Source organism: Pundamilia nyererei, unplaced genomic scaffold (assembly GCF_000239375.1).
Source record: "Pundamilia nyererei isolate P.nyererei 1_Seehausen unplaced genomic scaffold, PunNye1.0 scaffold00228, whole genome shotgun sequence".
NCBI classification, from domain to species: domain Eukaryota; kingdom Metazoa; phylum Chordata; class Actinopteri; order Cichliformes; family Cichlidae; genus Pundamilia; species Pundamilia nyererei.
In genome coordinates, this window is record NW_005187629.1 from 445,046 (window position 1) to 468,600 (window position 23,555).

Consider the following 23,555-nt stretch of genomic DNA (forward strand, 5'->3'; position numbering starts at 1 on the left):
TGTACGTGTGGACGTAGCCTGAACCTCAGTTTGAACCTAAGCAAGCCGACTTGCTTAACTATTAAATCTATTGGTAGATTAATAGTTCTTTTGAAGTGAGTTATTTCTCCCCTGTGCCATTAGAGGACTTTAGAGTCAGGCCTACCAAAGCTCACTTTCATCTGTGATTACAGTCCTCCATCCTTTGAAATATTTTCTTCTCTGTCAGTTTTAAAAATGCGTCTGATGGTTCGAATGATTTGATCTTTCATCTCGATTCAGACATTCTTGTCCTTGTCTTAGGGACTAGCCCCTCTGGTAGATACCAACTTGCTTTCTTTAAGTCTTTTGCAGAATGTTAAACAGGTCTTGGGACTGATTACACATTTGAAGCACGGCTGGATGCATATAGACGATATGCCCTAGAGGTGTTTTGGCTAAGGAGTCGGGTGATGTAACTAATACCAGTGAGAGTGACATTCCAGTCTGCTGAGTTAGTAACACATTCACATACAGCTTTAACACACCCTGTCTCAGACTGCTGCGTCTTTCACCCACTTACTTTATCCTTATCTGCTCTTCTTGTTAGACCTCTGCTTTTACTTTGCTTTTGCAGAGGTTCATAAAGGAATGGTTGGAAATGAAGATCAGTACTGTTTCTTGTTTCATGAAGCAAGCTGTACTTAAGCTGACCAGGAGAAATACTTTGTGTGCAGCGCAGCAGCTATTCTGCGTCTCGTTGCTGCTTGTTTGTAGCTGCAGCTCACCCTGCAGAGGTTACTCCAGTTCATGACAAACTTGAAACAGATTCAAGTCCCAGCCTTCTTCTTTGTTCACTGCTTATGAAAACGTGCACGTACCATTGCGCTCACTGACTGATGTTAGTGATGTCGCTCAGTTTCCAGCAGCGTTGTAGTCGGAGTTGTCCATCCATGTACAGTCGACCACACTCAGTTGTAGATAAACAGGTCTGAGATCAGCCGTGTGTATCCCTGCCATGATTGAGCAGGCCTGTCTGCTCCACCATGTGAGTACATACAACATATCTTTTGCAGTGCGTTTTGGAAAACTTAAGCTGTTGTGCATCAAATGCTTTCCAGATGGTGTTTCCTGATTTAAATTTCCATTCATTTTGACAAAATCTCTAACACGGTGGATTGGACTCTGTGGTTTACAGATGGCTGTAGACGCTGTACTTTCAGAAAGGTTGGTGTTAGGTGGCTACAAAAACCCAAACAGTCCTCCGGTACAAGGACTGAACTGTAAATGAGTATGAAAAACAGCCAATAACCAAATAACAGCTTTCAAAGACCTCCAGAAAGCTCGGAGAGCTGTTGCTCAAGACCACTTAAATCATTTTAAGAAGGTCTGGGATGAAATGAAGGATGACTAAAGACCTGAGCACATGAGATGTTGCTTTATGGTGCTTCAGTGGGGCCAGTATATCGGCCAGTATCAGCTATTTGCCAGTTCAGCGTATCTGCACTTTTGATGGCTGATCAATGAACATAGTAAAGCAGAGATGTGACAGATGGCCTTAAATCATGTTGCATGGTTTTAAGCAACTTACTTATTGGCAGCATGTGTTTGGAATACCACCAAAAGAAATCAGCTGATCCAAGTATAGTCTGGCAGAGTGTAAACAAGTAATCCACAAATCTCATAACTAACTACATACATCAGATTCTTTTTAATCCCTAGATATCAGCGTATTGATCGAGTGGTGCCCTGTCAGCACTGCTTGGTGAGGTGGGGAGAAAAACCTCTGGGAGAAGCTCCAGCACAGGTCATGAGAGAGAACTTTTTAGCACAAAAGCTGCAGTCGCTGTCTGTGCTTGACTTACAGGCTTTTCAACCAGTCAGCGTTCTTTGGACTGAATGTCATTGCCAACATGCTGGAGCCTTTTCGGAGGATTGAACTCAAAACCGCCATAAAGCCTCCGTATAAGGAATCATAGTTTGTCTGCAAAGCCCAAGAACTAAATAAATTAAGACCAAACATTATGAGCGATGCAAACACACTTGAAATAAAAGCTTGTTAGTCTCTGCAGCTGAGGAACATAAGAGAAAAGTGTTGTGATGCTCTGTGTGCACCTTAGAAGTTTGGTATGACAGATGACAATTTGATGACTAATCGATAAAACTTTAGTGTTTCTTTCATTTAGTCAGGATGAATTGATGGATGGTTAATCAGCTGCTTGGATGCAAGTTTGCTCAAAATTCTATGAGTTTGTTTCGGAGGCACAACTGAAGCTCGGGTGGTCGTAACTGTTGCCCACCTTTTAGCATTTTACCTCTTAGCTGTAAGCGTGGGTGTTATCACACAGTGGGGCTGGCAGTGTGGAGCATCTACTAGGAGGCTGAGGTGTCGGGCCACCAGAATTTTGATCCAAGTTTAACCTTAGCAGTAGTGGCTGTGCAAGTCTAATGTAATGTTTCTTCTCCCCCCCCTGGAAGGCAGTTATTCAAAGACAGGGTCAGTAAATGTCTACTGTAGCCCCAGGAAGCTAAAAGGCTGGTGTATAGGTTACATCTTAATGTCCTTTGTACTGATAAAATGAATGAAGGAGGAAAGGAGCAAATATTCTATCAGAAATGGAAAGCAGAAGGAAGCTGGGAGCTGAAATGTCTGAAGCAGAGGGAGACCGAACGTTAAATTAAACCTCAGTGTCAGCTCACTCTTTACATTTAGTGCGAGTGTGTGAGAGATGGGTGAATGTGTTTCCCTGTTGTTTCTCTTTCAAACACACTCTCACAGAGATGAGTGAAGTAATGTCATTAAAAACAATGAGAAGTCTCGGCTGACTTTCCAGAATCTGCATTTTTTGATCTTGGATGTTTTTCATGGTGAACAGCTGTTCAGCATGACGGAGTGGTAGCTGAAAACCCCCCTCTGTGGGCAAATGGGACACAATTAAGCATCACTTATTTACTCACACACACCTACTGCTTGGTTTAACATGGAAATCCAGTCAGACGGGACTGGAAAGCCGTGAAAGAGGGACGAAGGAAGCCAGACCGCCGGGGGGGGGGACCTTTGTCTAAGGAGCTTGGAAAGAAAAGCGTCTGGACTTCTTTAAGTTGCTTGAAGACGTTTCACCTCTCATCAGGGCAAATGACCTTAGAACTTAGACCTTAGAAGAAGCTTCTTTGACTACGATGACCTGGATGACTGAGAACCTTCACAGACGCCCTCAACCTTTGTTTCACTGCTGCCAGCCTGCGAAGGAGGCAGAGGCTTAGAGAAAGAACAACATCATTTAAAAACGAGTTTATTAGCTCAAAGCTGTCCACTGGGGTTCGTGACCATGTTCGCTTGTTACACCAGTGTGGAGCAGGGTTCTTAGTAGAATAACTTTTGAATGCTCTGCTCAGTCAAAGCTGAGGTGGTTGATCATCAAAAATGATCAATTCTACCCATTTTCAAAATGCAGCTTTTTAGAAGCACCCATTATGCCTCAGGGCATGTAATGTAATTCAAAAGAAACCCCAAGTATGTCACGTTGTGGGCATTACATGCTATAAACGTCTTCTACTGAAGGACGCTGTCACAAATACAGGAAGTGTTCCTGTGTTTATTACACAAAGTGATGAACTCTGGGTCGATGATGCAAAATGGTGGCACTCCAGAGCCGCTTATTATAACTAACTAACTCTAACTGTTCAGAGCTACGCTTCCACTACTGTAGATATATTCATAGCACATCTGTTTACCACACACCGGCACATCTGTATATATGTAGCATATCTTTATATTTGTTCATAGTACACCTGTATATCTGCCCGTCTGCACAGATAGAACATCTGTGTGCTGTACAGATCACCTGTACATATTCATCTCTACTCGACTTATCTGCTCTTATTGCACTTGCTGCTCTTGCAGTCTGCATCTAATCAGAAGTGTTTTGTTACTCTGTATTTATTCATGTGCAATGACAATAAAGTGGAATCCTAATCCCGACAGACCAGAATATACAAAATATGAGCTGCTTTTGGTTTTAACTTCCTGTGCGCAGGAAACGAGGGATGCAGTATGAATCCTCACGGCTATGGAGGGCCAGGAGTGACAAAATGAATTGATTAAATACACAAATTAAGTAATTAATTAAATGTGTCATTAATTAATTAAAAATTGGAATTGATTGAATGAATAAATCTATCAATAATTAATTAAAGGCACGATCATTCCATTTAAAACATTGAATTATTTATTTCCTATTTTATTAATGACACGTTTAATTAATTATTTACACATTTAATTATTTATTCCGGTTTTTAATGATGTATTTATGTCATTCATTTTGGCAGTCCTGGCCCTGTGGCTGTTCATGAATGAATTTCAGCCCATCAAAGTCAGGGGGCGGGGTTAGTGCTGAAGTCACACCCATTGCTTTGGGCTGCTGCGAGGCTGTATTATAAACTGTGATACGAGTCTGTAGGTGCTCGTATCCTTCTTGCCTTCAGTCGTATTAGTTTCCTTCTGGAAGTGTGTGATGTGTTTCATAGTTTCTAACAGTGAAACGTGACATAAAAAAGCACGCCCCACACAATCAGATGTTAATCAGATTTTTTATTTTAGTAAATCTAAAGAATCCTAACAGACAGAGGTGCTTAGATTACAGTTGAATTAAAACAAACGGATGATGTCATCATTTCTTCATGATCAGCATGCTGGATCAGACGCTGCTGCTCTCGGTGGACATGCTCCCTCTCTGTCCTCCTCGTATAACAAAGATTTTTAATGTTAGTGTTAATATTAGTAATGTTAAGAGGTGATGCATGGTTTAATGCTCAGCCAGCCTTTTAAACGATGATTCATGTCTCTCTGCCTGTAGGTGCGATGGATGATGTACTGGATTGTATTTGCCCTCTACACTGTCGTGGAGACGATCACTGACCTAACTCTGGCATGGTGAGTTTGCCATGAATGTTAAACACAAACGCAGTGAATCAAACATTATGTAAACCTCGTGAACTCGCATGTCGTACAGATACATCTACACTGACTGTGTGAGTGGAAGAAGTAGTTTTCCTCGCTACCCTGAATAATAATGATAGAAATGTACTCTTTCCTAGTGTAACTAGAATAAACTTGTGGTAATGTGGATGTGCACTGTGTAGGAACAGAGTCACGTTTGCAGGAACTTCAGGTCGAGTTTCAGTGATTTTATGAATCTCATGTGGCAACATTTAGCTCGAAGGAACAATGTAACGATTTTGAGGAATTGATGGAGTTTGATGGTTTTTTTTGACAGATGTTATATGCAGTTAAACTTTAAAACGCTGACATTTGTAAAACCAATGAGAAGTTTTTGAATATTTATTATTACTCATTAATAAGAGAAAATAATTTCGATTAATCGATAGAATATTCGATAGATTAGTCCATTAATAAAATAATCGATACCTGCAGCCCTACAGCTGATGTTTTATCAGACAGTCACAGAAAGTGCTGGAACATGTCGGTGCAGTCCAAAAAACCATAATAAACCTTCAGAGCTGTGTGCAACAAAAACTTGACAACAGGAGTGGGAGTGGGTGCATATCTCTTAACCTGTTTGTCTGCAGTGGAAAGCATCATTATGCACCATGGGTTAAACTTACCGTGTGTGTGTCTCCATATCCAGGTTTCCTCTCTACTACGAGCTAAAGATAGCTTTTGTGGTCTGGCTGCTGTCCCCTTACACCAGAGGAGCAAGTCTTATTTACAGGAAGTGTCTGCATCCTTTGCTGTCCTCCAGAGAAAGGGTACATTCATCCGTACATCCACGTGTAATGCAGGTCACACTGCTTTGTGCCCAGTTCAACTGTGTTCTAAAATGTAATTGTTGTCTTCCTTTAGGAAATAGATGAGTACATTGTGCAGGCCAAAGAGAGAAGCTATGAGACCATGGTGAACTTTGGCAAGCAGGGCCTGAGCATTGCAGCCACCGCTGCGGTCACTGCAGCCGTCAAGGCAAGTTATTCTTTTTTTTATTTTTCACGTGAGTGCACTACAGTTTTATGTTAGATAGCATGGCTAAGTCAGTTTCCATCTTCTTTCTCACTACTTTGCTACAGAGTAGGGCTGTGCGATATGACCAGAATCTCATATCCTGATATAAGACATCTATCGTCCGATAACGATATAAATCACAAACATGTAACATTTTCTGTAAAGTCTGTGAATCTCGGGCAGCTCGACTTGCGTGAAGTGTTTCCTGTTGTGCGTCGTGTAGCTGAGTCGAGTGTTTTAGCCGAAGCATGAAACGATACATTTTTAGACATAAGTTGTAACGGCGCCGTTTTCTTTGAGTATTTATTACACGGCGTGCTGCGGGGAAAAGCCTGTTCTAACGTTTGAGTCTGAGCTTTATTTTTTAGCTCCTGGCGTCTTTTTTACTTCTCATCTATAAATAATCTGCTCTTTCACGTGATTCAGTTTATTTTGAAAAGTCTCAACAGGATCTTGAGCTTTATTGTGAAAGGTTTAAGTGGAACATAAACAAGCGGACACGCGATGGTGTTACCGTCACAAAAACAGGCGCTTGTCCGTCCGTAGTGTGGTTATATTACATATTAGAGAGAGAACTTTAAGAAATGAACACAGCCTCTACAGTGACATCAGAACCATGAACAAATATGGCTGTAAACAGTTTATTTTGCGACACTACGAAACAAACGATAGCGTAAAATGAAACGATAGATGTTTTTATATCGTCATCCGATACATATCGTTATATCGAACAGCCCTACTACAGAGTAATAAAATACCAGTCTGCGGCTTCAGCTCTCTTTGCTTGCAACAGCTTCCTTTGTCTGTGTTCTACAGTAGCGCCTGTGGGCACTGATGTCCTTATTTAGCTTGCTAAATCAGACGTAAGAGCATACAGACCAGGGGTCGGCAACCTGCGGCTCTTTAGTCCTTACAGTGCGGCTCCGCGTGGTTTGGGAAAATAAATTAGAAGTGTTTAGCTGAAGTGTATTTTATTTATATTAGTTCTTTTTTAACTTGTAGTTCTAAATTGGAAGATTATTGTGATATTGAAATATAAAAATAAAATTCTATTATTTTTTTCATCGCTCAAAATAAGCGTCACACTCGTGGAAGCTGAAACGGCGTGCATTTATCGAGACTTTCAGCCCCACGTAGGCCAGTTATGGATGTTCAGATCCACATTATGTCAGCAGCTCCACCGTGAACTCTGTTAAAACAAACACGCTGACGCCTCACAGACGACAGCTTACAGTCCTGCGTAAACTGACTTCGTACAGCCCCGACCTGCAGACGCTGTGCGCAGAGGTTCAGGAGCAGAAGTCCCGTTGTAAACATATCACAGCAGACCCGACGATGTTTGCATGAACGCGCTTTTCAGCTTCTCTTTATTGACCACTTTACACACACAGTTGCTGTACGCACACAGCCGGCTGTAGCTTTGCAGCTCACAGCCCGACAACACAAGAGCAGAGAGAGCACATGGTGGGGAGGCGTGATTGCGGGTTCTGCTCAGGTGGGTCCGCCTCCCCTGCAGACCACGCCCCGCCACACACATTAACCAGGTAAAATGCATATTTAGGCAGAATTTTGCAAATATCTATTTTTCATTTTTTAGCAGCATAGAGCTTTTTTCCCCAGTTATTTATTAAAAGTCAGGTCAAGGCTCCAAAAGCACAAAGGCGATATGAGGGGGGCTCACAGCAGCTTTTGTTTGCTGGATCATTTTAGTTCAGCTTTTGTTATATTTCTTTAAGAGTTCAAAATGTGTTCATTACATGAATAAAATGTAATTTTCTCTGTAGCACTTCATGGATTTAAGCAACACGCCTTAGTTGTTCACACAAAGCATAAAGGTAAAAAAGAATATACACAGTGTTATCTTCATTTTAGATGTCAACAAGTATTTTCTTTTGCGTGGAAACTGGCTCCAAATGGCTCTTTGGGTGTTGAGGTTGCTGACCCTGATATAGACAGTCACTGTGGCATTGGTGCATGACTGAGTGCATAGGAGATGAATCGATAGCCTGTACGAGATCTTCACTTGACGATCTGATAGCCTTTGCACATGCTCACACATCCTCTGTGCATGTCTGTGCCTCAGATGGTCTTCCTGCAGAGCCAGTTTAAATAAATGACATTTGAACTGGTTTCTTCAGCATTTCTTGAATACCTGAGTGATTCAGATACGCCCAGTTGATCTCACGCTTCACAGCACCTGAGCAGTGGGGATGCACTACAAAGAAAAAGCCAATGGTGTCAGGTTAGATCCACAGTAGTACAGCAGTGTTTAACTGAGACACTACAAAACAGTGAACCCCTGTAACAGATTAATAACTGCTCACATTATTATTATGATGATGCTGATGATGATCAAGGATTAGTCTGGTATTAAGTAATTTTATTTGTTTATGGGAGCAGCTGAAAGCAGCTTTATTAAGCAAGACTGAACAATTGAAGCCCATGTTCAGAAATGGAGGAATAATGACTAACTAGTACATTATTAATGATTAATAGTATGTAGTTATTATAATATAGAACTATAATACAATTCTATTGTGTGTTTGTGTGTGTAAATAAATAAAGACGCAGAATTAATCTGAATTGATTGGAGCGCTCAGCCAGGATTGAGCAGGTGCAAAGTTCAAGTATCAGAAAACGTTAACATTATGTTAGGATGGTCTCTGTTAGTGTTACTATAAGATGACGTTAGCTATGTTACCTTAGCCTAAGCATTTATCCAGTGCTTGCTAACACTTTAGCCTGTGGAGCGGTGTCGGCCGTGTCGAACTAAACTACTTGAATGTTGTCAATGAGTTCAAACTGAAGGAGGTTGAGTTCTTGAGTGGTATTTCCACCACTGCATTGAACAAGGTTCTGCTGACCGTGCTACCCATCGACTCTGAATGGAGTTTTTAACAGGCCATACTGCATTTAAGCGTAACTGAAGTTCTTCAGTGGGATTAGTTTGTGGCTGACTTCAGCTGAGTAACAGTGTTATGTTCTGTTTTAGAGAAAGAGCACCTGCTTTTTCACATAATGAACGAGGTCAGGTGTGCATATTCGAACACAAAGAGGCAGCACTCAGCAGGATCAACGACAGGTCTGGTTGTTTTTGTGTCCTTGCTGTGTCAGTGCAGCCTCCTGTCTCCACTTACCTGAAACATCCTGTTAATCAAAGCGATGCCTCTGTCACTGCCCTGCATCTCACGTCTCTCTCGCTGCCTCACTTTGAGTCTCCTATGGTTCCTCCTTGACATGAAGATCTTCTTACATATTTCATCTTTGTGTTCCCCGTTTGTCTTTACAGTCTCTTCTTTTCTCCGCATGCATGTTTTGTCATCACAGGGTTAGTAGCAGTTTTTCATTTCTTTAACATAGGCTTGCGTCTTACTAGGAATTTGATTGACCTTGGCTTTTACAGTAAAACCATCTGAAATGCACATAAAATCAATCTGTCTGAAATATTTTAGCTGAGCCTAGAGCTGTGGTTAGACATGCAAACCTGGCACCTACACCACATGTACCTGCTGTCACAGACTAAGAAGAAAAGACATTTCAGAGCTTTTCCTCCGTCCAGTTTACAGTTCAAAGCTGCTTCTTTGCCCATCTCACAGCATGGGACTAAGATTCAATAAATGAAGTCATAGCAAACAAAGTAAAATCTAAAATGTGTTGTAATGTGGAAGCTTGCAGTCCTGGCTGGTTTGGTAACCAACCAGTTTACCAAATGAGTATTACAGCTCGCAGTGCTCCTTTTGTGAGATGTGTCTGTATCCACACTGATAATTGATAAAACATTTGCATTGCTCTTGGTAACTACGGGACTGAAGAACTTATTGCTAACATAAACATAGTTTAGCTTTGAACAGGTAATGAAGGTCACATCACAGCAGATTAGATCCGAGTACTTTCTAACCATCATCCAGGTCTGCTAGTTTTAAGCAGATGCAAACAATATAAACAGGGACTATTTTGATGTTCCTGTCACTGCTATCAGGATGGTGCAGACACGCAGTAAACAGGCATTTAAGTTGAAAACACTGTAGTATGAAAATGTAGCATCATTGACCTGAAATGTAAGCAGAATAATTGCTTCACTGTATTATTGTTAACTCGGAGTGCCCCAGAGAAACCCAACCACTGTCCAGATTAAAGGGTCCTCCTCTGTGGTTGTGTTTTTAAGAATTTGCTGATTGCAAGTGTAACAAACTCGACTAAATATGAGTTGATATTGTGTGTTTGTTGGTCATCAGCATGCAGGGTTGTGAATGTTTTGGATCCTGGGGGAACACTGCAGATCTCAGCTGGACGTTTGCTTTTGAGATGATGTTTTCTGCATCTGCACCAACTTGCCTCCTGTCTTCCCTCTGACGTTTGTTTCTTTTCTGTCTGCACTAACATCCTTGTGTCTTCAGGGTTTCGGTGGTTCAGCAGGCTGCTCTGGGAGGTAAAAACCAGTCAGTGTAAGCAGCATGGACAGAATGTTCTGTTTCGTACAGCTCAGCATCCACCCTTTGATTATCGTCTGTGTCCAGACCTGCTGCTTGAGAACATCAGTTTTAATTTGATTCTTCGTTTTGGTTTTGACATGGACTTGGTGGTGTTGCAGATACATGTCACTCATTATTTACGACGCTGTTTGTTTTTCATTGTATGTCCCTTAATGTGTTTGACATTAATTTCATTGTTACAGCAGCATGCCGGGGCTTTGTTTACAAACAACAAACAAAAAGAAATTAAGAATTATATATCCAAAGCTCTAAGAATAATAATAAATGAGCTTACATTGGTGCTACAGGGTGAAAATGTCCCTGTGAATGTCCGACTTCATCATTTTGTTCGTATTAGCGTTTACCTGTAATAGCCCAAATATACTGCTGTACATTACAACAATACCCCCCCCCCCGCTGTTCATGTTCTTTGTGAAGTGTTTCCGTGGTAACATCTTCATCATCATTCAGTAGCATCCCTGATCTGAATGTATTCTGTACCTCGTTATTCACAGTTAGCGTATTCTTGTCATCATCAATTATTCGTTATGTTTCATTGATTTAAGCTTTAATTCCCAGATCTGAAGCAGACGGTATCATTTAATCAATTCCATTAGGTATCATTTACACTAGTGGGTCTAGTTACAGTGGAAATGCAGCTTCAGAGTGCTGAAGCCTGTTGCTGTTGAAGCTGTGGTGCTGTGACTGTGGCTTTGGGCCTTGTTAATGACGCTGCACCCTCTCTGAGAGTCCAGTGTGGATGAGAGGCATCACGAAGGCAAACGAAGCCTGTTTCAGGCTTTATTTGTTCCTGAGGCTTGAAAAACAAGTGAACTAATCCTTTAATGCAGAAGGTTCCTTTCATGATGTCTCCCAGTATTTCATGTTTCCAAAAATACAGCAATGATGAAGGACAAACACAGATCGGCAGCACAAGAAATGAGTGTTGTGGAAAAACATGTAATGCTTCTTAAACTTTTTAATGTAAAAATGTTGTCACAGCAAAGTCATTTAAACGACATGTTTGCATTTCTGTGCTCCGCCGTCGGTTTGTCTCACAGGTCTTTAAAGCTGCATGAAGCCCTGTACAGTAACAGTGCAGCAGTGCGGACTGAAGTTTAGTTTTCTCTAATGTAAATATTCGATTCTTCATGTAAGATACTGATAGTTGCTCAACAGCAGCTCACAGTGCTGTAGTTTGCAGTGTCTGTTTTTACTGTCAGATTTCTGCCGTTCCAATAATATCTGTCCTGTATTAATATATCATAGTGTTCCCAGTGAACTAGTAAAATCTGAACAGCTCAGTGTTGACATTAATCAGTCACAGCTACACAATGACATTCTGGATACAATGATGCATAAATATGTGGAATTATAATTTGAATTGTAGCTGTTTAGATGTGACGTGTGTCTAAGGTACAGATAAGCAAAGAAACATTTCCAATTATACAAAATAGTTATTATGAGAATTTGATTGGTGAGTAATGAACTCTAGATATCTGACACTAGTTGCAAGCACACAAATACGTCTGCTTTTAATTTAGACAAATTAAAGTCTACAGTGTCTGTTATAACAACTGATGGGATCAGGAACAGGACACCTGTATGACTGTAGCCATTCACGTGAAAGATGACTGCCACACCTGGAAACAAAAGCATCACCACACGATTCAGATTATTGATAAACTACAGGCTCTTTCTGTGATTGTAACACATCAGCACTGCTGATCTCTGAGATGTTTTTGTGGTGTAATGCTGAGTGTTGTGTGTGCTGCAGGGTCAGGGGGCCATTACTGAGAAGCTGCGCAGCCTGAGTATGCATGACCTCACACAGATAGACCAGCAGGACGACAGAGGAAACCAGCTGTACCAGTACAGCTCCCATTCTTCCAACCCTGCTGTCAGGAGGTCTCGCAGCAGTGACGCTCCGGATGGAGATGGTACACACACACTCACACACACTCGTGCGCTTCTCTCATAAACGTAACACAACTTCTCAATCACAACAATTCACGGTAAAGGAAACAGAGTAGAGCAGCTGCTGCTCCACATCGAAAGGAGCCAGCTGAGGTGGTTCGGGCATCTGACAAGGATGCCCCCTGGGTGAGGTGTTCCAGGCATGTCCCACCGGGAGGAGGCCCCGGGGCAGACCCAGGACACGCTGGAGAGATTATATCTCTCGGCCTGGCCTGGGAACGCCTTGGTGTTCCTCCGGATAAGCTGGAGGAGGTGGCTGGGGAGAGGGAGGTCTGGGCCTCTTTGCTTAGGCTGCTGCCCCGCGACCCGGCCCCGGACAAAGCGGATGAAGATGGATGGAAACAGAAAGAGAAAACAGTTCGTAAACAGAAACCTAAAAGAATAAAATCTGTGATTAGAGGTTTGACTAGAACCCTGACAGCTGATTGATAACATGTTTGATATGGTAGCTTTTTCTAAACAATGCTAAGATGAGATTTCCAGCCAAAGGTCAGTCCTTCATGGTGGATGAAGGTGGCGTCGTTCTGTCTGTCACTGGTTCTCGCCACAGTCTCCATGACAACTACAAAACGTCTCGTATCTGAGGAAGCCTGCTGGGGTTTGGAGCTTTGCAGTGAGCCGGTGACTGGACCTTTATGTTCCCCCTGAAAAGTGTCTCCCTGCTGTGCACAGTTCAAAACCAACCAGGACCCTGAAGAGCCTGAGCTCAGCGTTTAGACGTTGTGTGAGCAACGATGTGCGCAGTGAGCACATGTGCTCAGCACTCAGTCATGTAAGCACATGCAAACCTCACACATGCCATGAAGGGATGAATCCCAAACATGACTCCTGGAAAGATATCAGTGAAACTCTTTCCAGTGATATTACGTTTTTATTTTATTATGAGTTTGGCAAAAAACGCCAAAGCAGTAATCCATGAAGACTGACGCTGGTGATGAATGAGAGAACATTATTTTATTACAATGTTGACTAATAATAATTAAGAATAATGACAACCATCAGAGAACAATAAGGCACACATGAGCAGGACTTTGTTCGACAGCTACATTGTTACCTTTGCACTTCTCTGTGTGTGTTTGTCCTCAGCGTGATGACAACTGCAGGCTGGTTGGATTTCAATGAAAACACTGAGTGTGAGATGACTTCCCAGCAGACACAGGGGATGAGATAAGGCTGTGTGGGATGCCAGTGGAATGTCAAACACACTCTCCTGCTCGCGCTCTCTCACACACACACACACACACACACACACACACACACACACACAGCAAGTAGGTGAGGTGTGGAAAGAGACAGAACGGGGGGTGAGATGAAGGAGGCGAGGACAAAGATGAATGGAGATGTAGAGACGGATGGGTGGATGTAAGGGAGAAAGGCTGCTACACAGCATCAGGATACTGAGAGAGAGACTGTATTATGTATTCAGCTCAGACGAGGAGGAGGAGCTACAGAGAGATGAAGACGGAGACGTTTATGCCTAACGGCTCTCTTTTGTGTGCTCCTCGCTGCCTCTGAGGCTTCATGTCTGTCATCCTTTTAACAGACTTAAAAATGACTGTTGATGATGCACATTAGGGCTGTTCGATATAACGGTGTATATCTGATGACGATATGAAAACGTCTATCGTTTAATATTACGCTATCGTTTGTTTTGTGGTGTCGCAAAATAAACTGTTTATGGTTTATTTTCTCATGGTTTTGATGGTCGCTATAGTGACTATTAATTTCTTAAGGTTCTCTCTTTCGCTTATATTTAAAATAACCACACTACGGACAGATAAGCGACTGTTTTTACGCGTTGTCGTTAGCCACAGCAATGGTAAACCCTGCATTTGGCTCCGCTTGTTTATTTTCCACATAAACCTTTCACAATAAAGCTGAAGATCCTGTTGAGATTTTTCAAAATAAACTGAAGTGATGACAAACAGAAGGACCAGTGAAAACGAGGGGCTACCTCTGTAGCATGGACATGGTTTGGTTATGAAAAGTCTGACACGGACCAGAAAAGCGTACCGAGGTCCCCACCTCAGACTCAAACACGACAAACCTCTACCACCCACGCAAGGCTCACGTGAAACAGTGTGGAGAGAGTTTACAGATGAGAAGCAACGAAGAGCCGTCAGGTGCTCAACATAGACCTTAGCCTAAACGTTAGAGCAGGCCTTTCCCCGCAGCACGCCGTCTGATAAATGCTCACAAAGAAAATGACGGCCGTTATAAGTTATGTGTAAAAATATATAGTTTCATGCATCAGTCAAAACATTCAGCTCCGGGTACACGACGCCCGGCTGGAAATACTTCAGCTGCCCGAGATTCCCAGAATTGAAAATGTTTTTGTGATTTCTATCGTTGTCGGGACGATAAATGTCTAATATCAGGATATGAGACTGTGGTCAAAGGGCACAGCCCTACTGCACATTCATTTTACTATTAACAGATCTGATGCTTAATAAATCCTGCATAGAACCTTTGTGTTGTTACGACCACGTGTGGATGAGACGCACGGAGTCGGGGATGTAGAGGTGAATGAGCTTGAATACCTTGAGCCATAGTTTTCACGTGATTCGAGAGCTGCGGTACTGCGGCCCTTTGCCTTCCAGCCATCCTTTGAATATCTTTGAGTTTACCTTAAGCAAAATACCAGACAGTTGCTGTGTGAGACGTACTAATCAGCCCTTACTTAAAGCTGCCACGAGAGCGTCGAGTACGGTACCAGCACGTGAACACACCTCCCCTAACCCTGCGTTATAGGCTCGCACCAATCCCTGCTTCTCCACAGCGACCCGGCTGTCAGTGGCGGCTCATGTAAACTATAGGAACAGTTTACCCGACATCGGGTGACAAACGAGAACACTACCAGAGCTGGTCCTGCACTGTCCAAGTCAACAAAACACAAGATTTGTGGTAGTTTGTTTAAACCAGCTATGTAACACTTAATTTTGCTTTAACGATGAATAATAACCTGTTTTCACCTTCTTCACATTGACCCACCCAGATGGAAAATGCATGTAGCTGTCCATACTTTGAAAGCTTTCAGTCCTGTGTTAAGAGCCTACACAGTATAAAAGATGGGTGGAGCTTCTGTGGCATCACCCACTGGTTTCCATTGTTGGAAGGATGCAAAGATATGGACGGGGAGGGATGGTTTGTGACTGTGAAACTGTACACAAACTGTGTATGACCCAAAATAGTGACTGAGACCATAAGAAGCCAGGTTTTTCTCACTGACGTCTTCATGACTGGAAGTCTTTGTGTAACCATCGTCTTTATGGAAGAATGCAGGTTACAGAAGTCACAGCCTTGGTTTGTACTGTCTGTGGTTCTTTGCCACAAAAACACAATAGAAATAACAACGAGGTCGACAAGAAGAATTGAGGATGACATCATTGCTATGAATATTGCTGTCAGTTAATTGAAGAGCAGGGAACATGTTCCACTGGACAGTCTACAGATCAGAGCACTGCTGAGGCATGGTGCACTGTTCTGGATCTGCACTGACCACAGGGTTAGGGTGTTTGATTGACACTGGGTGCATCATGGGAATCCCCCAGCAGCCTACACCTATTGCAGCATAACTAAGGGAGGATTCAGGGTCACCTGGTGCAGCCCTAACTATATGCTTTAGCAAAAAGTTTGAAGCTTTAAAAGTAGAGATGGTGTCTGTCTCCCGAATCCAAACTGGAAGCTGGTTCCTGAAAACTGAAGGCTCTGCAGGATGTTTCTGTGCGAGCGCCGGAGCCGTGCTGTGCAGTCGTGAGTGTCGTTCTCTGTCACAACACATGATGTGGTTTCTTCTTTCTGCTAGTAACTGATTGTGATTCATCGTGCGCTTCTCTCAGTCCAAATCAACTTTGTCGTCATACTAATATTCAAGTATAGTGCATACAGTTGATACAAGTAGGAGTGTGTATTGGCGAGAATCTGGCGATACAATATGTGTCACGATACAATATATTGGGATACTAAAAGCCAGACGATGTTTGTGTTTGTGTTGATTGTATGAGAACTCACAGTAAACAGTCCAAAGTGTTAAATGAGCTGTTGACTAAAACAGAGGGATACGTTTCACTCCAAGTTCAAAATGAATGGAGAAATGTCTTATCAGAAGATAAACAAACACCACTTTACTGATAGAAGTAAACAATGCAACACTGAGGTCTTACTTAGTGAGTACTATCATTTTAAAATACTAATCCAAAAACTGCTCTCTGCAGCATCAAAAAGAAGCACTTTTAAGTGACCTTAACATAAACAAATATACATGAAAAATGAAATTGCTTGAAGAATTCATCCAAGTAAACAATATAAAGTGCTAATAAAAGAAGCCCTGCCATGTCCACCAGTGGAACACTTTTTGTGCAACCTGAAAAGGAGTTTGTTCGTCTGTGACTGAAGGTTCCACGGATCAGTATGTGATGAGCTGTGATCTCGAAGTCCAAGCAGCTGTCTGCTGAGCTGGGAGTCCAGGACTGTCGCTGTGACTTCTTGGTACAACTTTGGAGAGCGATGTCTGCGATATGTTGTCCGGAGAAACGGTGTAACGGGGCTCCAGCGTTGTAATCATATCACCAAATCCTTTATTCTCTACTGCGCTCAGACAGCGCAAATAGAAACAAGTACCGACTGCGCTGGTTTTGTTGCACGAGTCAGTTGCTTAAGGTTGGCATTTGATGCTACGTTGCTATGGTACTCGTAAATTTGTGTTACCTGAGTATTTGACTGTGGCGCTGCAGATTTTACGGACTTCGTAGCTCTTGTCAAAGTTTTACTGCCTTGTTTTGTCCTAAATCCAAAAGAAGTCCACACATCTGTGTCCTCTCCTCTTCTGTCATCAGTGAGCTAGCACAGTTTGCCACACGTCCGCTGGTCCACTTCTTAGGTTTGGTAAAATAGACGCTTCCACGGCACGTCCAGTGTTATCGCGAGACCTTGTTTTCCCATCATAGTGAAAGCGGTAAACACTAGCGGCCAGAGTTTGAATTGCTACACATAAAAGAAATGCACAGTAAATGCAAGTAAATCCTCAATAAAAAAATCGATAACACTGCTTTTGAATATCGATTCAGTATCGTAACACGAGACATCGCAATATTCCAATGTATCGATATTGATCCCTGGATACAAGAGTGCGATAGTGTGAGGCAGTCCTGTCCATGATGTGATGTCCACGAGCTCGTGATGATAAGCTCAGTGCAGTGAAGCTGCAGATCTTATTAATAATGAGCTTGTGCTGTTGTGTGTTTATGACAGTGGAGCCAGAGAGAGGCGGCACTTCTGGTGTGTGCTGCCCTCTGCTGGGACACATGCGCCTCACAGTCATCGCTCACACTCTTCAGTGTTAGTTTTCCTGTTGTTGGTCCTCACAGGACCTCACCAGTTTGATGGTTTTGTGTCTCGTTGTTGTTTTAGTATCGTTGTGTATTTGATTTGTGCTTCTGTTTCCTGTTCATATCACTGTACTGAATATTTCAGTTTGAGTGTGCTTATTGACTGTGGGCCCTTTTAATAGTAAGAACAGTATAAAAAGTCTTACGTTGAATTTGGTGATCATTGTTGAAACTCAGACGTGTTGGTCAGCACGGACGCCTCACAGCAGGAAGGTCCTGGGTTCAAATCCGGGCACTCCAGCTCCGCCCAGAGTCCCAAACATGCAACTCTGAGTCTGTCACAGCTGTCTGTGAGCGTCTTAATCTCTGTGTGTTAGCCCTGGGCACCTGTGCAGGGTGAACCTCTTAAGTGGAGGAGAACAGATGGATGCAAACATTGTGTGTCTTGGTGATTCCTGACGCGTCTGTATGTGTTTCTGTTCTCCAGAGTACTATTATGATCAGGAGGAAAGGACGGACGAAGAGGCCGAGCCAACCTTCTCTGAAGACGAGGCTGTGAGTCAGAAAGGACTGAGGCGATCGCAGAGCGTCAAACTGTCTCGATCCAGAGTTCGCAAAGACGTGAGTGTTCTGTTCCACTGAGTACGCACATTAGTGTGTCGATACATCCTTCTGCCACAGTCAGTAGTGCTGAATCTCTGGACTGCATGCACACTGATGAGTGTTTTTCTTAAACGTTGTCACCAGGCTCGTTACGGATCACTGAAGATTAAAGGCAAGAAGAGACCAGCGCTGAGCGCCGTTAACTACGGAGTCTGAAGACATTACTGCTGTCACATACATACACACAGCTGAGCAGGCTGCTGGTTGGTGGATGGTACTGTCAGCTTGTTTTTAGCTCTGACTTTTCACTCTGCTGAGCTCTTTGACGATCACCTTTCTGCTGACATATTTATTACACGCAGTGGCTCAAAGAGCGCTCGCTCTCAGCGAACACGGGCTGACTTTGTTGTGGGATTTGTTTCTTTCTTCGTTAGCATTGTAGACATGTTTCTATGTGTGTCTAGATTTTAGATGAGCTGTTGATTTGTTTGTAATTTTACAGGACACATGCCACCTAAGGCGTCCTCTGTGAGGAGTTCATAAAGTCATGCTTCACTAGTTTTCATGCTGTTGCATCACAGTAACCCCTCAACAGGCACAAGCTTTGGTTCTCCACTATTGTCAATGTTTTGCATCAATGATTTTTCTTGTGCAAAAGACCAAAATCTCAAAGTTTGAGTGAACCTTCAACTATTGTGTGCTTGGCTGGAGTCACGTGACACTAATGGCTAACACTCATACTCTACATAGACATTTACATTGCTTTTAAAATAGCTTGTTAAAAATCTTAATTAAAGCTTTATCCAGAGCAGCAGAAGAAGGGCGAATGTCTAATAACACGTCTGTCTTATTAGCAAACATGAGCGAGCTGCACATTCAGCTACACAACACAACTTCATTCCAACTTTCAGCTCAGAGTGAAAAATCACTGTTCTCGTGGTGGAATATAAAATGTTGAACTTGCATTTAGAATAACCAAAGTTGTTTTTATTATATATGTTTTTATGATTTATTTAGCAGTTCAGCTTCAAACTCTATTCGAAAAGTTTGGCATTAGTTCTGCTTTTGCTGCCTTTTAGCTGTTTTACCTGCTCGTACCACTATTGTTGGAGTCTGGACTTGTGGCCTAATTGGTACCCACTTACAGTACCAGTGGAGAGCAATGTGAAAGCATGAACATTTGAGGAGAGCAGGCCTGACAGAGCTGATATTCAGACTCTTCTGTCGGGGGGAAACGACGTGAATAAGAGAGAGTGTCAGCACTTGTGCAGGCCTGCAGCTCCCACTCTTGATGATTATTTTCTATTTTTTATTGGTGCACTTTGTACTGTGTCCCGATCTCTCCCTGGTTGTAAATTTCAAGTCGTGTTTTGTGCTATTACTCAAGTTTTGCTTTCTGAATGGTGTTTTTTTTGTGAGGTGATCAAAAGGTGTTTTGTATGCAACCACATGTTTTGCACATATACCTCCTCTTATACTTTTTTATCTTTATGCTGTCCTTGCTTGTCATCTCAATTTTAATGTAACTAGCTGTGAGAGGATGCAGAGCACGAGGTGGCTGATGGATGCTGATAACAGCTGCTCGTAGCATTCGTTTCCTCGCACACTGCTGGTTGAGCGACGTTGTGATTTCTGCGTTTCTCTGGCAGAAACGATGTCGATGTGTCATCGTGTCCTGGTTCAATTTTCAGCCTTTTTTTATTTGCTTTGATGCAACAACAAGCCAAACGTATTCACATCAGCGGGTCCATGTAACCATTGTAACTGACTAATGATATCAAAGCTTTGTATCCACACAAAGCACTGTGGCTGTGTGACCTTTGTGGGGAAGATACCTGGTGTGTGGAGGTGTAATAAAAGAAAGTTTGTCTGACTGCAGTCAGGCCAACAGATCCTGTGGTCTGTCCATTATTATTCAGTTCTGAGAGTTTGCAGTAGATCTAATGTTTCCTGTTAAAATCTTTGTGTGAGACTATGAAACAATATTGTACAGTGTTAATATTACAGAAGAAGCGCAGGTGAAACAGACAATTCATTTTATTACAAAATTATACAAATGTATGAACTGTACTCCTGTGGTGTTGGGCGCTGTAACAGTACTCTGGCCCATGGTCATAATTCATATTTCAGTGTGTGGTGCCACTCGGGCGTTTTCAGGAGCAAAGTGTGGTCAGATCATTTTTCATTTGCTACTATTACATTTTCTCAGTTGCTTTGCATTTCTCACAACAGAATTGATCTCTGCACCACTACTAAGGCTCTTCTCAAAACAATTGGTGCAAACTGCAAAACATGGTGGATAACTTGCAAAAGCGAGTCACTTCATCAAAACAAATATATCCATCCAAAGCAAGTACTTATATCAAAGTGTCAGGGCGTCACAATTACAAGTCACTACACCAGCACCTTTGCTCACAAAATCAAATGGTTTCAACATGTTCTCATTGTGACGGAGTTCTTTGTAGGTGCTTCCCAATGACATGTCAAGTCTGGACAGCATGCACGGCATGTTGAAAACCATAACTTGCAAAGGAAAATCAAGACTTCATATGCACTCTTGATAATATTTAATTGAAACTGTTCACAGCTTTGTGCAACTGGGGAAATACAGCAAATCAAACCCACTCACTTAGACAGTAAACCTTACTGCAGTAGTCATGAAACAAAAACCTGAAAAACAGACACTGCTGCATATCAATCATTGATATCTAGACGCTCCCGTCTGTCTGCCCACATATTTGCATCAACATCACAGCGAATGTCAGCTCTATCGATGCATCTATGAAAGCATCGTCTGGAGTGTCTGCAGGACTCTGCTGTGATGTCATCACAAGCTGCATCCATAGCTGCTAGCAGGGTCATTTGGGTATGAGGATGCCTGTCATATACCTTCCACCTCCAGGAAGAGAAAAACTCCTCAATTGGATTTAGGAATGGAGTGTAAGGAGGAGGAAACTCCATAAGCATCCTGTCGTGTCCTGCAAACCACTGCCCGACTACTGCAGAGTGATGGAAGCTAACATTATCCCAAACCACTACATACATTGTCCAATTGCCACCAGGATCATCCCTTTCATTTTGTGGGATTAGGGCCCCATAAAGAGCGTCCAGAAAAGCCAACAGGTGTTGTGTATTGTATGCACCAACACGAGGAATATGGGTGTGAACGCCATTTTCTGAGATTGCTGCACACATTGTAATATTCCCTCCTCGTTGGCCTGGGACATCAATGGTGGCTCTTTCGTCCACGCCGTCTGCCTTTTGCGAGATTGAATCCCGCTTCGTCAAGATATACAAACGTGTGCAGGGGTTCCCTGGCCTCCAGTTCCAGGATACGCTATCCAAAGGATGAGACTAAAAAAGTCTGTAATGGTGCATTTGGCACAACAGATTGTACAGTTTGAACTGTGAATAGGATTACAGTAACATGCATAAATGTAAGTGCAGTACATGGCCAAAACTGTTACAGTAAACAGAGGTACATATGCAAACATGTTTTACCTGTACATACTGGTGACGGAGCTCCTTCACTGTTCCGTTCAAATGGTACTTTGCACAACTGCTTCATGGACATTTCATTCCGTCTGAGGACTCTGTCTATGGTGGAAATCGATATTGACTGAATATTTCCGAAGATGGTGTCATCTTCTACGACAGCTCTTTGCATTTCTCTCAGTCTCAAAGCATTGTTTGCAGCCACCATTGCACAAATTCTTTCCTCTTGCTGCGGAGTCAAAAGTGGACCTCGTCCACCTCTTCTAGGTTGTCTGGCAGTCCTTTAAGCACAAACATGCTTACAGTAATTGTTACAGGACTATCATTCAAAACTCCTTTCTTTACAGCATTACTGTATTGTACCACAGCACACTATGCCACACCAAGTCTGCGCTTCAGTTACAGTACGTCTATATAGTCTCCTGTATGACTATGAAAGTGCAGAGCAAATTAGTTTGTGCTGAATAACTACATTACAGCATGCTCGCCTGTTTTCCCGACGAAACGTCTGAATAATGGAACTTACAGTAGTTCTCCCAACATTTGGCTGCACCCTTCGACCAGCCTCGGCCATTGTGAGGCCATGGTTTATCACGTGACCCACAAGTGTTGCCCTGATTTCGTCAGGGACGTGTCTATGTGGTTGGCCTCTTCTTGCCCGGTTTTGTCCTCGTCCTCCACCGATCCTCACCCCTCTTCCACAAGGCTGACGTTCCATGTTCTGCAGTTTTGTAGATTCAGTATGCACCTCATGCCAATCCTGTCTGTTGGTTTACATTATATATATACTTGTAGAGTAGGGGATCCTGTAACGCGATTCACCTGTGACTGGGTAGAAGAGGCTTTTCATTGGTTGCAAGTAAGAGTAACACACACCAATTTTCACTAGTGTGAGATAAGGTTCACCTGAGAAAAGTAATTTATGGAGATTTTCATGGAAACTCCTTAAAAATAGGGTTTTCAAAATGGGTGTACAAATTGTTTGACAAGATGTTCAACAATTTTGAGTGCACTGACACAAGCAATGAAATGAAGACTATTAGTTGTAAGGACAATGACTATTCAGCCGGCACAAGTATAAATAATTGTGACATTCATGATCAAAGCAAGGAGATGGTGATGAACAGCAAGTCAAAAGTGACCATTCTTTAGATATTTGTACTTACTCAACTGCTTCATGTCCAAAGGCATTTGCCTTGAAATGAATATGGAAACTGCCACAAGGTTGTGCCAAAACGACTACATGTTGTGGAGGTTGAACTGACTATTGTGTTAGTTTAATTCTGTTGTGAGAAATGCACCAAAGCAACTGAGAAAAACTGTAATAAACTACGTAGAAGCTGATGATTGAAGCCGCCCACAGAGCAGCTTTTGGACTTCTCCCTTTGCCAGAAAAACCCGTTTTGCCAGAGCTGCTCTGCTCACAGTTCACACCAACAGCAATTAGAAGTGTGTGCAAATCACACAGTACAGAGTTTGTATAGGGCTAAGATGAATCTGACAACAGCACATGAATGTGGTTCTGTCAATATAAGAACACTGCCCGTCACTGACAGCAGTAAAGCCAAGAGTCTGATCCCAAAGGCTGATTCTGTTCATCTGGACGTTTTCAGAGGGAGAAACTTTCATCATCAGGTGACGTCTTCAGTCTCAGCTGACTGCAGGTTCCAATCTTATAAACAGTGCATTTGCATAATGACTGAAACC

At 42.5% G+C, this 23,555-nt stretch overlaps 1 protein-coding gene across 2 annotated transcripts in view; it reads left to right on the top strand.

Annotated features, from left to right (window-relative positions):
* The window catches only part of reep3b (receptor accessory protein 3b), a 33,656-nt gene extending 13,411 nt beyond the window's left edge, over positions 1-20,245 (top strand). For both annotated transcript variants that reach the window (XM_005748731.1, XM_005748732.1), the window contains exons 3-8: positions 4,815-4,891; positions 5,607-5,727; positions 5,822-5,935; positions 12,224-12,386; positions 18,238-18,371; positions 18,498-20,245. In XM_005748731.1, the coding sequence (XP_005748788.1) occupies positions 4,815-4,891; positions 5,607-5,727; positions 5,822-5,935; positions 12,224-12,386; positions 18,238-18,371; positions 18,498-18,569 (681 nt within the window). In that variant the 3' untranslated portion in view covers positions 18,570-20,245. The remainder of the gene's footprint in view (positions 1-4,814; positions 4,892-5,606; positions 5,728-5,821; positions 5,936-12,223; positions 12,387-18,237; positions 18,372-18,497) is intronic.
* Positions 20,246-23,555: the final 3,310 nt, after the last annotated feature.